The sequence below is a fragment of the Gopherus evgoodei genome, chromosome 2, assembly GCF_007399415.2.
Source record: "Gopherus evgoodei ecotype Sinaloan lineage chromosome 2, rGopEvg1_v1.p, whole genome shotgun sequence".
Classification (NCBI taxonomy): Eukaryota; Metazoa; Chordata; order Testudines; family Testudinidae; genus Gopherus; species Gopherus evgoodei.
The window spans coordinates 207,837,999-207,850,995 of record NC_044323.1 but is presented as its reverse complement, the minus strand read 5'-3'; the positions used below and the strand labels follow the sequence as shown (position 1 = coordinate 207,850,995).

The 12,997-nt window shown below is 38.6% G+C and overlaps 1 protein-coding gene across 1 annotated transcript in view; it reads right to left on the bottom strand.

Annotated features, from left to right (window-relative positions):
* LAMA1 (laminin subunit alpha 1) overlaps window positions 1–12,997 on the bottom strand; it is a 150,145-nt gene that overhangs the window by 39,923 nt on the left and 97,225 nt on the right. Inside the window, exons 34-41 of the mRNA XM_030552788.1 lie at window positions 9,214–9,312; window positions 8,042–8,153; window positions 7,710–7,872; window positions 3,930–4,140; window positions 3,570–3,686; window positions 3,326–3,489; window positions 2,015–2,153; window positions 495–588 (exon numbers count right to left, since the gene is read on the bottom strand). Of these exons, the coding sequence (XP_030408648.1) occupies window positions 495–588; window positions 2,015–2,153; window positions 3,326–3,489; window positions 3,570–3,686; window positions 3,930–4,140; window positions 7,710–7,872; window positions 8,042–8,153; window positions 9,214–9,312 (1,099 nt within the window). The remainder of the gene's footprint in view (window positions 1–494; window positions 589–2,014; window positions 2,154–3,325; window positions 3,490–3,569; window positions 3,687–3,929; window positions 4,141–7,709; window positions 7,873–8,041; window positions 8,154–9,213; window positions 9,313–12,997) is intronic.

Here is a 12,997-nt window from a genome sequence, read left to right as displayed (position 1 = left end):
TGTTAGGACCATACAGTCCAGATTAACCCTAAATTTTAAAAATATTTAATAAATTCAATAATTGATCCAAGGGAGCTTTTTTGTTTTCTTAAACAGAACGAGTATTTCAGCAAATGCATAGAAGTGCAATATGAGTATGGTATATGCTTCACACTGCATGTTGATCACATCCTCAGTTACTATATCGCAAGTCCATGAGGATTCACTCAATGTTGTCCTTCTTGGTCAGGTCAATCAGTTTTGGTGAGAGAAGAGATGAAGAGAAAAGGTTTACTTTAAATAATCGCAAATGAAATTACTTTCTTCATTTGCCAGCAAAACAGAACAATAACTACATTTATCCAGGATACGTTGTTTTACTCTTTTACTGTATATACCTGACTATATAAAATGTTTAACTTTAACTTAGGTTCATTAAAAAAAAAAAAATTGTTAACAGTGCAGGAATAATTCTATCAAAGTACCATTAAAATTGTACATTCTATGAAACTGACCTTCATTTTTCCTCTTCAGATTTTTTGTTTCATTTAGAAATTTAGAACTAAGCTGCAAAGTTTCTTTCCCAAGAGAATCAAGAGATTGCTCTGGCTGAAAAACCAAACAACATTTACTATTTACTATATATGAAAAGAATAGGTTCAGCTGAAAGAAATTCTAAATATCTATTGCTTTTTAAAATATATTATTTGTCTAAGAGTGAATAGAAAATTCAATTTCACAAACTGTATGACTACATAATACAAAAATAATTAATCGGTGAATTATGGTGAATCTCAGTAGGACGAATATTATTTACTTGTTTCCAGTAATGCTCACAATGTGCTATGCTTTTCCTAAATATAAATAAGGCACAACCCCAAAGAGCTTACAATTGAGAAGAAAAACAGGAAAAGAGATAAAGACAGTTGTATGGGAAAAGAGTACAATATAAAAGTAAAACTGTCAAGGTAATAAAGGGTCGTGTCTTGGTAATCCGATGTTTTAACAAAAACTGGGAATCAGGCCCAAATTATTGAAAATGGCAAAACTAGAAGAAAAGAGAATAAACATGCAGTGGAGAAAATACATGTGGTCACGGAACTTTCTCCTGAGGTATTCAACTGTATGGAAGCAGTGGGGAAAATCTATGGTGAGCTGCGGTTAGCTGTAAGTGGAATAAACTTTGAGATGGCAGAGCTGGGCAAAGGGGTCAGGGTTGGACAAGAGGATGAACCAGAGGAAATCAACAACTGAATCAGTGGAGGTAAATAAAAGGGCTTAGGGAAGGACTGACTGAAGCAGAGAAGTGATGGGTATTTGAGGTCTGCAAATCTAAGAAAGGCCAGGAGGTATGGGATTAGTGGATCATTTTGAATTAAATAAGCTGGTGTTTGAAGAGAGAGAGACAGAGAATTCTGATATTAAAAGACTGACCGGGAGCAGAGTTTAGTGAAGTTAATGGGAGTGAGTGGAGAGCTGATCCAGAAATGAAGGTCACACAAGGAGAAGAGGGGACGAGATCAGCAACTCAGACATCAGAGCCCTGAAGCTCAAGTAATCAAAAGATAAGAATAGAAAGCTGTGATAAGAGGAAGAGAGTCAGATGTCAGGCAGGAAGATGAGTTAAGAGTAATAACTGATGAGGGATACATGGAGGGAAACAATATCCAGTGGACAGGGCCGGCTCTACCATTTTTGCTGCCCCAAGCAAAAAAAAAAAAAAAAAAAAAGCCACTTGAACTGCCGAAGGGAAGAAAAAAGTGCTTCCTCCACTGGTGGCTGGAGCTGGCCCTACCAGTGGAGCATGGCTCTAAAGTGGAAGAGGAGTGAGAAGAGTGCAGAGGGAGAGGCTGAGGGTGGCATCCATGGACATGACTCAGGGTAGGGTGTGTGAGAGATGATGAGTGTGGCTGTGCAGAAGCGTCAGACAAGGAAACAGATTTCAATGATTGCAGGGAGGTAGCAGCATATAAACTGGTATTCAAAAAAGAATCAGAAGCAGAAGGTAACTGAAAATCCCAGCATGGATACTTACTGAGTCCAAGGGGTTAGTTATAACTCTAGAAGCATCATCTGCCAGATTTTCTGTTCTTTCAATCAGACGTGTAATGCTGGAGTGGGCATGGACAGCATTTGTTGCATTCAGAGATACATTTCTTACATTTGAGAGACCACTGCAGTAGAAAAATATTATACATCCTTTATGCAAGTGTCTTAACTAGGCAGCATGTTTCCAGGTTTTGAGTTATCAGGTGTACGTGTTTTCAGAATACATACAGCATTTTGAAAGAATGAGCACATTACACAACGTTTTTCACTTGATTTTTTCTGGCTGAAGTTCAGGTCTACTTCAGTTTTGTTTTTTCTTTTTTTTTAACTCTGTGTCTTTAGTGTGTTTTGCATTTTTAAAACCTTATGATCAAATATAACATTTTCCATTAAAAAAAAAAGCAGATCTCATACACCAAACAAAAACAAAACAGAAATACGGGACTACAAATTCAATGTACAGCAACACAGCAGGCAGGATAGAACGGAAATATATTCTGGGTCAAATTCTACCTGGTTACAGTTGTGCAGCCACGCTGAAGCGAATAGAGTTTCACAAGTATAGCTACAAGCATAATTCTCTGCTTTCAGGCTTACAATGCACTTGTGCTTTGTGACCTGGCTTCATTTAAAAAATGTTTGTGCTAGTTTTAAAAATTAGGACTGTGAGAACCACAGAAGAAAGTGGGGATAGCCAGTGTTTTTATTTTCATATCGATAATCAGAATGTCTTTCCAGCTAATAACTCATGGTGTTGATATAGGATGAGCTCTGAGAATATAAGGAAGTTTTTAAAAGTGCTTCTGTATGTAACCTTGAAAGAGTAACCTGCCCATTTCTGAGGATTATGATGTTATGAGATGGAAGCCTAACAACAATTATAGCTTTTGGGGAGAGTCCTTGAATATGTTGACAAAGAAGTATTTATATAATGAACATAACCTTTTCATGATAAAAATAATTTTTCTTTCTTAAATATTTGAATATTTTTTACCACTGACAGCTATATAAAGAAGCTAGGTCACACAGTATTCACTGAACATTTATTAACTTAAAAACTAATCACTTCACAAATGATCATTCATGTAAATTGCAAGACTCTAAATCAACCTATTCTGCATCATTAATAAAAATACCATTCACTTCATCAAAAGTAAAGGTAATTAAATTTATAGCAGTTTTAAATGGAAAAAAAATTACCTGCTCCTTAGCGGACAAACCTATTATCTATTTAAATTAAATCTGGCAGTAATTTAGATGAAGCATCTATTGAGTTCATATATCTTGGTGCGCTCACCTGTCTAATTCTTCTGCAAGTTTTTGAAATTCAGCTGCATGATCCTCTGCTCTGTAGACTAGATCAAGTGTTCCCCTCGTCAACATCTGCATGACCAGGTCATCTACATGATGCCTTAATTTGGCATTCCATAGGACCAGTCCATCTTGATGGATCTCTAGATTCTAAACATTGAAATTATTTCCTTTATCAATTAATCAAATGCAATTCACTATATTAAATGAATGTTAGGTTAGTAACTTACTGACGTAGAGTTCTTTACATCTGTGGCAAGGGCAGCAGAAACATCTATCAATACTTTCCCTTCTTTAATTAGCATGATGGAAAGTTCCTTGTTTTCTTGTATGTTTAGCTTTTTATCCTGCAGCATAAATCAATTGTTTTATGGTACTCTGTAATGTCAGCTGGTGCAAATGAATTCATCTACTACTTAAACCTCCCCACTTTGAACACACTGCATGGTTTCTATTTAGTCTACTTGAATATTACAAATATTAATATTTTTAAAAGTCTAAGGATTCATTTCAGTCTAAAAAGTGAGTTATTTAAAACACGTTATGCATCTGATATTTATTATGCAACAATGCGGAATCTCCAGTCTTACATTTAACTCTGCCAGGTTGCTGTAGATAAGAAAAAGCAGCCGGTTGGTTTCGTTGGTGTTAGTGCAAGCCTCATTCACCAGGTCCTGGGCTTCTTGTAGTCTGATGTTGTGGTTTGTTAAGAGATGGCTTGCACCTTTTTTTAGGTCTGCAAGTTCCTGCTGGGGTTTGAGATACTCTTTCTGAACCCGTAACAGCGACCTCTCTGCAGCACTGATAAACAGAGCAAACAGTAAATAAATGTAGGAATTGAAATTTAGGTGTGTTTTCTTAAGGAGGGAAGAGCTGAAAACAGGATTACACAAACTTTGTGGCTCTAACAATTGCAACTAACTTACACATAACCTTATGCCAAATTTTTTCCATTAACAATAAATACTTACAACCATAATATTTATTACACTTATCTCACCACTGGTAGAAGATAGAAATTGCTGGGTTGTGTTTGCAAACAATACAACCTTGTGGCTTATCAGCTTTGTCCTTGCCCTATAGCAACAGGGAAATGGGTACTGTAAGTCACTTTTGAGGACTCTTTGGATTGCATTTGGCTCAAAAGCTGTATTTGGGATACCTCTGATTTGAAAGCCTGCATAGATTTCATGCATCTGGAAAGGTTCCATGTCCTACCTCAGACATTTTTAGTTTAAACATTTTAAATATAGGATCAACGTGCCAAGGTGTAGGAGGCGGCACTGGAACATACTGATAATCTGAGCATCAACAAGTAACCAGGACAGAATGGGATACACTCCAGGGCTCTGAAGGAATTTAAAAATAAAGTGGCTGAACTGCTTTAAAAAAAAAAAAAGCCATCTCCTATGAAAGTCAGCTCTCTCACCGGAGGGAAGTGAGTATTGTACCTATCTTTAAAAAATGGTGCTAGGTGTGATTTTGGAACTACAACCCAAACTCAGGGAATTAGCCAATTGCTAACTGCTTGCAGTTATTCCATGATCATCCATTACCAGGATTTTCATATTTTACCCAGAAGCGTTTGATACTGCCCACTATCAACGGGAGGATACTGAACCTAAAGTGTCATTGGTGTGACCCTGAACGTCAATTCCTGTGTAAGATGGATACGCATTTATATTTTCATACTACTGATCCACAGTCCATATCCTCAAAAGCCATTGCTTCAAATTATAACAACACACAGGAACTGGTAGAATGAAGCTACAATGCAGTATTTTACAAAGCAGTATTCCCCCAATACTTGAGTATACCGTAATAAGGCTATATTGTAGTTCAGGAATTGTATCTTATGTAGCAAATTTAGAGAGGCTTAAGTTAGATATTGTTTAATGACATATCATCATAAACAAAATTTACCAAGAGCCATGGGGTAACTATGTGCTGCCTGACAAATGCATTGTCAAACTCCTTTTTTAAATTAGCTTTGAATTTGTAGCTGTGGAGTATGATAAATTCTGTAAAGCAAACTCTCATTCTGCTAGTATAAATCTTAACTCTCTTCTTCAGTGTGTGAAAGGACACTTACCAGAGATCTTTCAGAAATTTCTACTGAAAGCAGACAATTGAAAAAGTTAACTTATAAATGCCTTGTATAAACAGCCCAAACCGCTGTAAGAGTCAGAAATATTTTGTTATGTAATGGGGTGTTCTCAGACACTTTCATAAGGTTAGGAAGCTATTCCCAGTCCTAATTCATTATAACTATAACCAGATTTTATTTGTAGTCCATTTTCATGGCCATCTGGCTCTTTTGGAAATAAATAGACAGGATCAAGGCAAGCATGAGAGACAGATGAGCAAAGTACAGTATGCTTGGCAACCACACTATATTTGGGGATCATATATATATATCCATGGTATGCCCACATCTTGAATACTGTGTGCAGATGTGGTCACCCCATCTCCTAAAAATATATATTGGAAATGGAAAAGGTTCAGAAATGGCAACACAAAATGATTAGGGGTATGGAATGGCTTCACTATGAGGAGAGATTAATGAGACTGGGACTTTTCAGCTTGGAAAAGAGACAACTAAGGAGAGATATGACTGAAGTCTATAAAATCATGACTGGTGAGGAGAAAGTAAATAAGGAAGTGTTATTTACTTCTTCTCATAACACAAGAACTAGGGGCCACCAAACGAAATTAAGAGGCAGCCGGTTTAAAACAAACAAAAGGAAGTATTTTTTCATGCAAAGCACAGTCAGTCGGTGGAGCTCTTGGCCAGAGGATGTTGTAAAGGCCAAGACTATAACAGGGTTCAAAAAAGAACTAGATAAGTTCATAGAGGATAGGTCCATCAATGATTATTAGACAGGATGGGCAGGGATGGTGTCCCTAGCCTCTGTTTGCCAGAAGATGGGAATGGGTGAGAGAGGATGGATCACTTGATCATTACCTGTTGATGATTCCCTCTGGGGCATCTGGAATTGGCCACTGTCGGAAGACAGAATACTGGGCTAGATGGACCTTTGGTCTGACCCAGTATGGCTGTTCTTATGTTCTTATTAACATATAAAAATATAACTATTCAATGGGAATATGACACAGAAGTAGTCCAAGTGCACTAGGGAACCTCTAATGGGCAGCAGCAGGGTCCACACAGACAGTTCATGCACAGCAAGCTAGTGCAGTGTATATTTACACCCTAGCTTGCTGGGCACTAACTCTCCATTTAGATAAGCCCTGACAAGCATAGACAAACACGCTTCCCAATCCAAAATATTTTAAAATAAAGGGTGGGATAATCAAAACTCAGACTCAGAACTGGTCTACTTCTGTACCCATTAAAGTCTAATTCTAAGGGTCTAATTCTTATTGACATCAATGGGAACGCAGTTAAAGCAATAAAGGGCATTTTTGAAAACCACACCCAAATTCTGAAAAATTTGGTGGTTAGATTTCCCAACTCTGGCAACAAAGAATCTAAAATTGTCTTCAAGGAGAAACAAATAAGGAGAAAGCAATGTGAAATCAAAGCTATGACTCAGAATAAAAGCTGAATGCTAAAATAAATGCTGAGATTTCACCTACAAAATATATGCCACATGTGCATCCATACCAGCAAAAGACTATTTCTTCCCCCAGCGGGGCGTGCAACAGGAGGTTGACTGGAGGACTGGGAGAAGAAATGTACCACCCTACACACACACGCGCACATACACACACAAATTAGTACAGCCCTCATGCTACCGTAATCCCTGTTTCTGCTGTAAACCCACGGTGAGGGCAGTGAGCTGTGGAGCTGCACGATGGCATATAAACCACCTCTGACACTGTCCTGGGCTGTGCTCAGAATCCTCCTGTGCTTGAATGTGGGAAGAACCCCAGTGGAACTGGGCATGATGGTGCTTAGGGATTATGGAATCCTTACATGTGTTTCAGAGGTTTGATCACGTACACTCCAGTGCAGCAGAACAACACCAGTCACACTGCACCTTGGGCCCTAGAGAGCTATGGAAGAGGGAACAGAACTTTGGTCAGAGGTAGTAAATCTATCTCAAAAGCAATTAGACACTTTCCCCTGTAACACAATTCCATAGTATGTGCATCAAGATCCTGGCCTGGAACCCATTGAAATCAATGGGAGTCTTTGGATCAGGTCCCAATTGTGCATTGAGATTCTCTTTAAACTATGGCTGACTCCATGTATTTCAGTTTCTACTTCCCCTCATGACAGAACTTCATAACATTTTGCCAATACTAAGGAGACACTGGATCATTTTTTCTCTCATGCATCCCTACATGAATGATAGATTGTCCATGAATAGAGAAATATCAATTCAATAAGACAGTAGGTTTACTTTAGTATGTTGGTGACATTTTGGTCCTGTTGCATGAAATGTCTTCTGCGCATTGCTTCCAGCATAGTGGAGATATCTTCCTGCAGACTCTCAGATGTACTGTTTGACAACTGGAAATCCAGAGCCAGCGTCTCATTTAGAGATGCGGCCACTTCGGCAAGTACTAAGTGGGAAGGAAACAATTCAGTCAAATCATTGAGACAAAATAAGATGAATCTCTTTCAAACAACATAAACACCCTCTCTTTGCAAACATTTCTCACAGATTTACAAAGTGAATACATTTTTATTTCAGTAATGTAAGTGGCCATAGCTTACAGTCAGACACATTACCTTTGATGGTTGCATGCACTGTGTCAATAAATATAGTTAAATGTCGACTCTCATTCATGGTTCTTCGAGTTGCATTGTTGAGTTGCCAACCTCTCTCCAATATTCTAGTCAACTAGCATAAAAATAAATAAATGAACGTTTATGATAAACATTAAAAAAAAATAATTTAAGACTGATCATTGCCCTCTGATGGCTTTTCCATTTCTAAGGTTAGAAATGAATTATGTAAGAAAATGATTAGCAGTTCTTGAGGAGACAAACCAAATTGGTTTGTGGATTTCTAGTATCTGCCAAACAGATGCAATGAGACACCTTCATTAAGTATTCTGCCAGTCCCAAACTCAAATATCAGTGAAAAACTGTTACTGAAGTTGTTGTCACAATCAGCGTTATTACCCCCAAAGGGAATACTTTGAAAAACTGACATTTTTTTTCCCTTTGACATCAATGCTATCTTAAGAAAACTATTTTCCAGATACGGCATCTCTGGTAATTATAACAATATGGTCACCACTGCAGCAGTTGAATTAAATTAGATATATAGGAGGGTATATGTGGTCAACAAATGACATCATATCTCCACTGAAGGACATTTCTATTCATATTTTTACTCTTTAGGAGACAAAATCTTACTCAAGTAAATTGCCTTACTTCACTGGGAATTTTGTTTGAATAAAGACTTCATACAGACTTTAGCATTTTCCTAATTATTTAAAGTTTGCTCAATTTACACTCATTTTGTAAGAAAATACTATAGAAAAATTGAAGTGTAAGACTTCTTGGAAAGTGTCCAACAATGACAAAAGGTTAAATAAGCCTTCTGGGTCAAAACCAATGAAAAGAAAATATTTCTTTCTTACAACATGAACCACTGAAGGCTCATGATACAAAAGGAGCACCTTACTGAAAAGACTTCTAACAGAAAAACTATAACCCTTCTGTAGAATTTAAGAGAACATTATATCTCTGCTTTAGAATTATATAGAATAGCATGAAAACCTATCGTATCCTTTACTAATTTTTATAGGTTTTTAGAGTAACTTCTATACAACCCTATTACCTTTCTATAGAATCCTATTGCTTCAGCTCTGTTACATTCTATAAAACTTCTCCACAAGGGGTCCCTCAAAGATCACTTTGTTTCGCTAGGAATGAAAGTGCAGGGTACTTGCCTCTTTGTGAAGTTGATCTGTGCCTCCTGATACATTCACAAGACCTTCTTTTGCCATCTCCAGTGAATATATTGGATCCTCTCTAGACAATAAAGACCCCTAAAAAGAGTAATGGATTGACATTTAATGTCTGGGAGTTTTTTAGCCCAGCTTTCATGAAGCCACCACCATTTTTATGTGCAGAAAATTGTGGATACAAATAACTACATGCACAATTTAGGTTATCTTTACATTTAAACACCTGAACCTGATGCAACATAATCTAAACTCAGAAGTATTGCTGATGCACAAAGGTAGGCCATTTTTTTAAATTAAGGGCCAGTTCTCTGGATGCAGCCCAAGCCTGAGGATGTTCACCAGTGCTAGAATTCCAGGACAGGAACTTCTCTATGTATAGTTTGCTAACCTACTCTGCATATCTAGAATTACTGTAGATGTATACAAAAGCCTGAAGAGACTTGTCTCTTTCACCAACAGAAGCTGATACAATAAAAGTTGATCCACCCACCTTGTCCCTTCATATTTAGTACAAACAAAGATGCCACAAAATATAGCTTCTCAAAAGGTATTAAGAGATGCAAGATATAAAAAGTATACACACTTGGGCAAAGTGCGGATTTCTAGACAGGTGTAAGAGTTAACATCTCAAATCTCTTTAAGTTAGCATATGCCCAGTATGGTCCAGTTCCGGGTTTCAGATATATAGTTCCCAAAACTGATGGGCACAGTAAGCCTTATAGCAAGGAAAGCTGAGAAGATGTATCAGGGGACATAAGTGGCCCTTCCCTCAGAACAGGGAAAGACCAAGACCTGCTATGATTCCTGCTAAGCAGACACACTTATTCACTGGGAAAGGGCCAAAAGCACTACCTCTGGATTTCTCCAGGGCAAGGCCCTTGGAAATCCTGGCAGTAGCTTTTGAAGAAGCTGGTGAAAGACCCCAGGAAGAAGCCTATAAACAGCCAGCTCAGTCAACTGGGACAGGAGTGATATTTGAGCTAGAGAGACAGAGATATCCATGTCCTGAGAGGAGAAACTAAGGACTGTGGCAGAGCAGAGTAACTTTAGCCTTGGAAGGAGAGAAGCAGCAGGTCTGGTCTGATGCCTACTTCATTCTCGAGAGTCCCAAGACTAACACTTGTGGAAGAGGGAGGATGGAAGAGATCCCTCTCTTTGAGTTTGAGGGACCATCAGGGGGCTTTGATGCAACACAATGGAGAGGAGACAAGATTGACAGACCTTGTGACCCAGTGAAAGAGACTGGATATTTTTTAAATTTGGTTTCAGTTGGATTTACTTTTGTTTATCTCAGAAGGGGTGCAGTTTTTAGGTGAGCCAGAAAGAAAAAGAAACAGGTATGTCTGACATCACTCAAAGGCAAGATAAGCAGTTGTTACCATTTTATATTTCTTTAGACGCAATGGTTAGGAATTATTTTGGCACAACATGAACTGGACTATCTGTACTATAGCTAAACCCTGACAATTACCCCAGAGTCCAAAATTCCACAGAGGTTTCTTACAATTTTTTTGGCATTCCTTGCGCATCTCAGTTATCAGCGCAGTGACAGCTGGTTTAGATCATTTGACTTAAATGCCAAAATATGAGCACTGAAGGGGAAATTGAAGCTGATGTTATTTTCACAAAAAATCTGTTTTCATTTTGCATTAAAGTGCTAAACATATGATATGTTTTTAAAAGTATATTGCAAAAGAGATGATTTTTCTACAAGAATAAGAAACAATTACAAAGTAAAAGCTAATTCTATTATTACACAAGTATTGAAATAGTGCAATATTTCTATATATTTAGTACATAAAACAATGGCAACATGATTAAAATGAAAGGGTAAGATGATCTCTGGCCAAGTATAAATCTGTGATTAAATCAAAGTGATTCTCTAATATCATAAACATAAAAATATTAAATTACATCCTTAAGTGTTCAATCTGGATATCATTTATAAAAGAAAATATTGTTTGTCTAACTCAATTTCATTTTAATTTGCAGCATGCATCAGAATAAGAAGCCTCACTTTATCAATCATTTGTCAGGATATGACAGAATAGAAAGGAAAATGTGGTTTTACTTATACTTCAGAGTTTGTCTCACTACAGCTATTGCTGAGCAGGCACTTTTCACTATACACTCTTCTTTTATCAGCCATGAAGCATGGAAGATTCTGTTACACCAATCTGTATGCCTTTTACACTGGCTTTGTGCAGGGACAAAGGCAGGGCTACGTCAACCTAGTTTTCAATGACAAGTGCCCCTATAATATTTTAACCTAGTTCACAAAGCTGTGATGCACCAAGCACATGAATACATGAAGTATCACAGTTGGAAATACAATATATGTGAGTTAAGATGGAGCAGTTGAGTTTCTCCTTAATGAGGATTAGGCTGTCCGTGCCTCAAACTCTTTACTGTTAACACACATTTCAGAGATCCACGGAGAAAATTCAGCCTCAAACATTTAGGCACAGTTAAGTTTGCAGTAGAAAAAGTGTCACACCAAAGGCAAGGGAAAACACCAGAACTGTGCAGGGCAATGGTAGAAATTCACCAAAGAGCCAGACTTGTAGTGCTTTTTTTCAGCCACTACGTTCCTTCCCACCCAGCCCAACCTCTCTGCTCTAGAAAAGCGTTATCTGTTTCTGTTCAGTCATGTGTAGCAAGAATTGTTGTTCCTAAATGTTCCCTAAAATTCTTTGCACCAGCTACCATCAGTGTTCCCTCTAATTTTTTATTTCCATGTGCAGAATTAATTTTGTTATGTGCACCAATATGGTCGTGAGGTGTGGTGGGGGTGGGGTCGAGGGGTTCGGAGTATGGGAGAGGGCTCAAGGCTGGGGCAGAGGGTTGGGGTGTGAGGAGGTGTGGGCACTGAGTGGGGGTTCAGGCTCTGAGGTGGGGCTGGGCATGATGCATTTGGGGTGCAGGACAAGGCTCAGGGCTGAGGCAGAGGAGTAGGGTGCAGGGAATGAGGGTTCCAGCTAGGGGTGAAGGCTCTGGGTGGGGTCAGGGATGAGGGATTTGGAGTTCAGGCTGCCCTGGGGTTGCAGCAGGGAGAGAGGACTCCCCCCAGCCTTCTCTCACCCCAACTACTCAGGGCCAGGGAGGGGTGCCTTTCCCCGGCCATGGCAGCTCCAGCGGGGCAGGGCTGGGCTTGGGAAGGGGTACCTCTCTCTGCCTGTGCAGCCCTTGATAGCCTGCTGCACGGCAGCACAGCTTAGAAGGAACTTAGGCTACCATGACAGCTTGTTCGCAGCATCTTTGCAGCCAAACTTTGAGAACTACAGACCTCAACCACAAAGAGAGCGATTGTTTTTAAGGAAGAATTTGATTGTAAGTTCTTTGGGGAAGAGATTGTCTTTTGTTCTGTGTTTGCACAGTGGCTAACACAATGTATTACTGGCCCATAACTAGAGCTCCAAGGCATTATGGTAATATTATTTCTAATAATAGAAAAGAAAACAAGAAGATTGCTAGTAGGAAGAATGGAGATGAGACACCAAAGCCCATGTTTACATAGTGAACTCACAAAACAACCAGTCGTAAACTTACCTGCATGCCCTCCCACCAGCTTAATAAAGCAATTGTTTGATAGGATATTCAGTTCAATGGTGGGGAAGAGTAAGGGAAGCTCAAACAACATGCAGTTCTGGGACTGAAATCTTTTGAAGTTCTGAAAAATCCTATCTTGTATTTGTTTTCTGGTGTAGGTCACAGAGGAAGGCATCTACTACTGTCAGGCAAGCATAAGCAAAGCAAGTAGCCAATG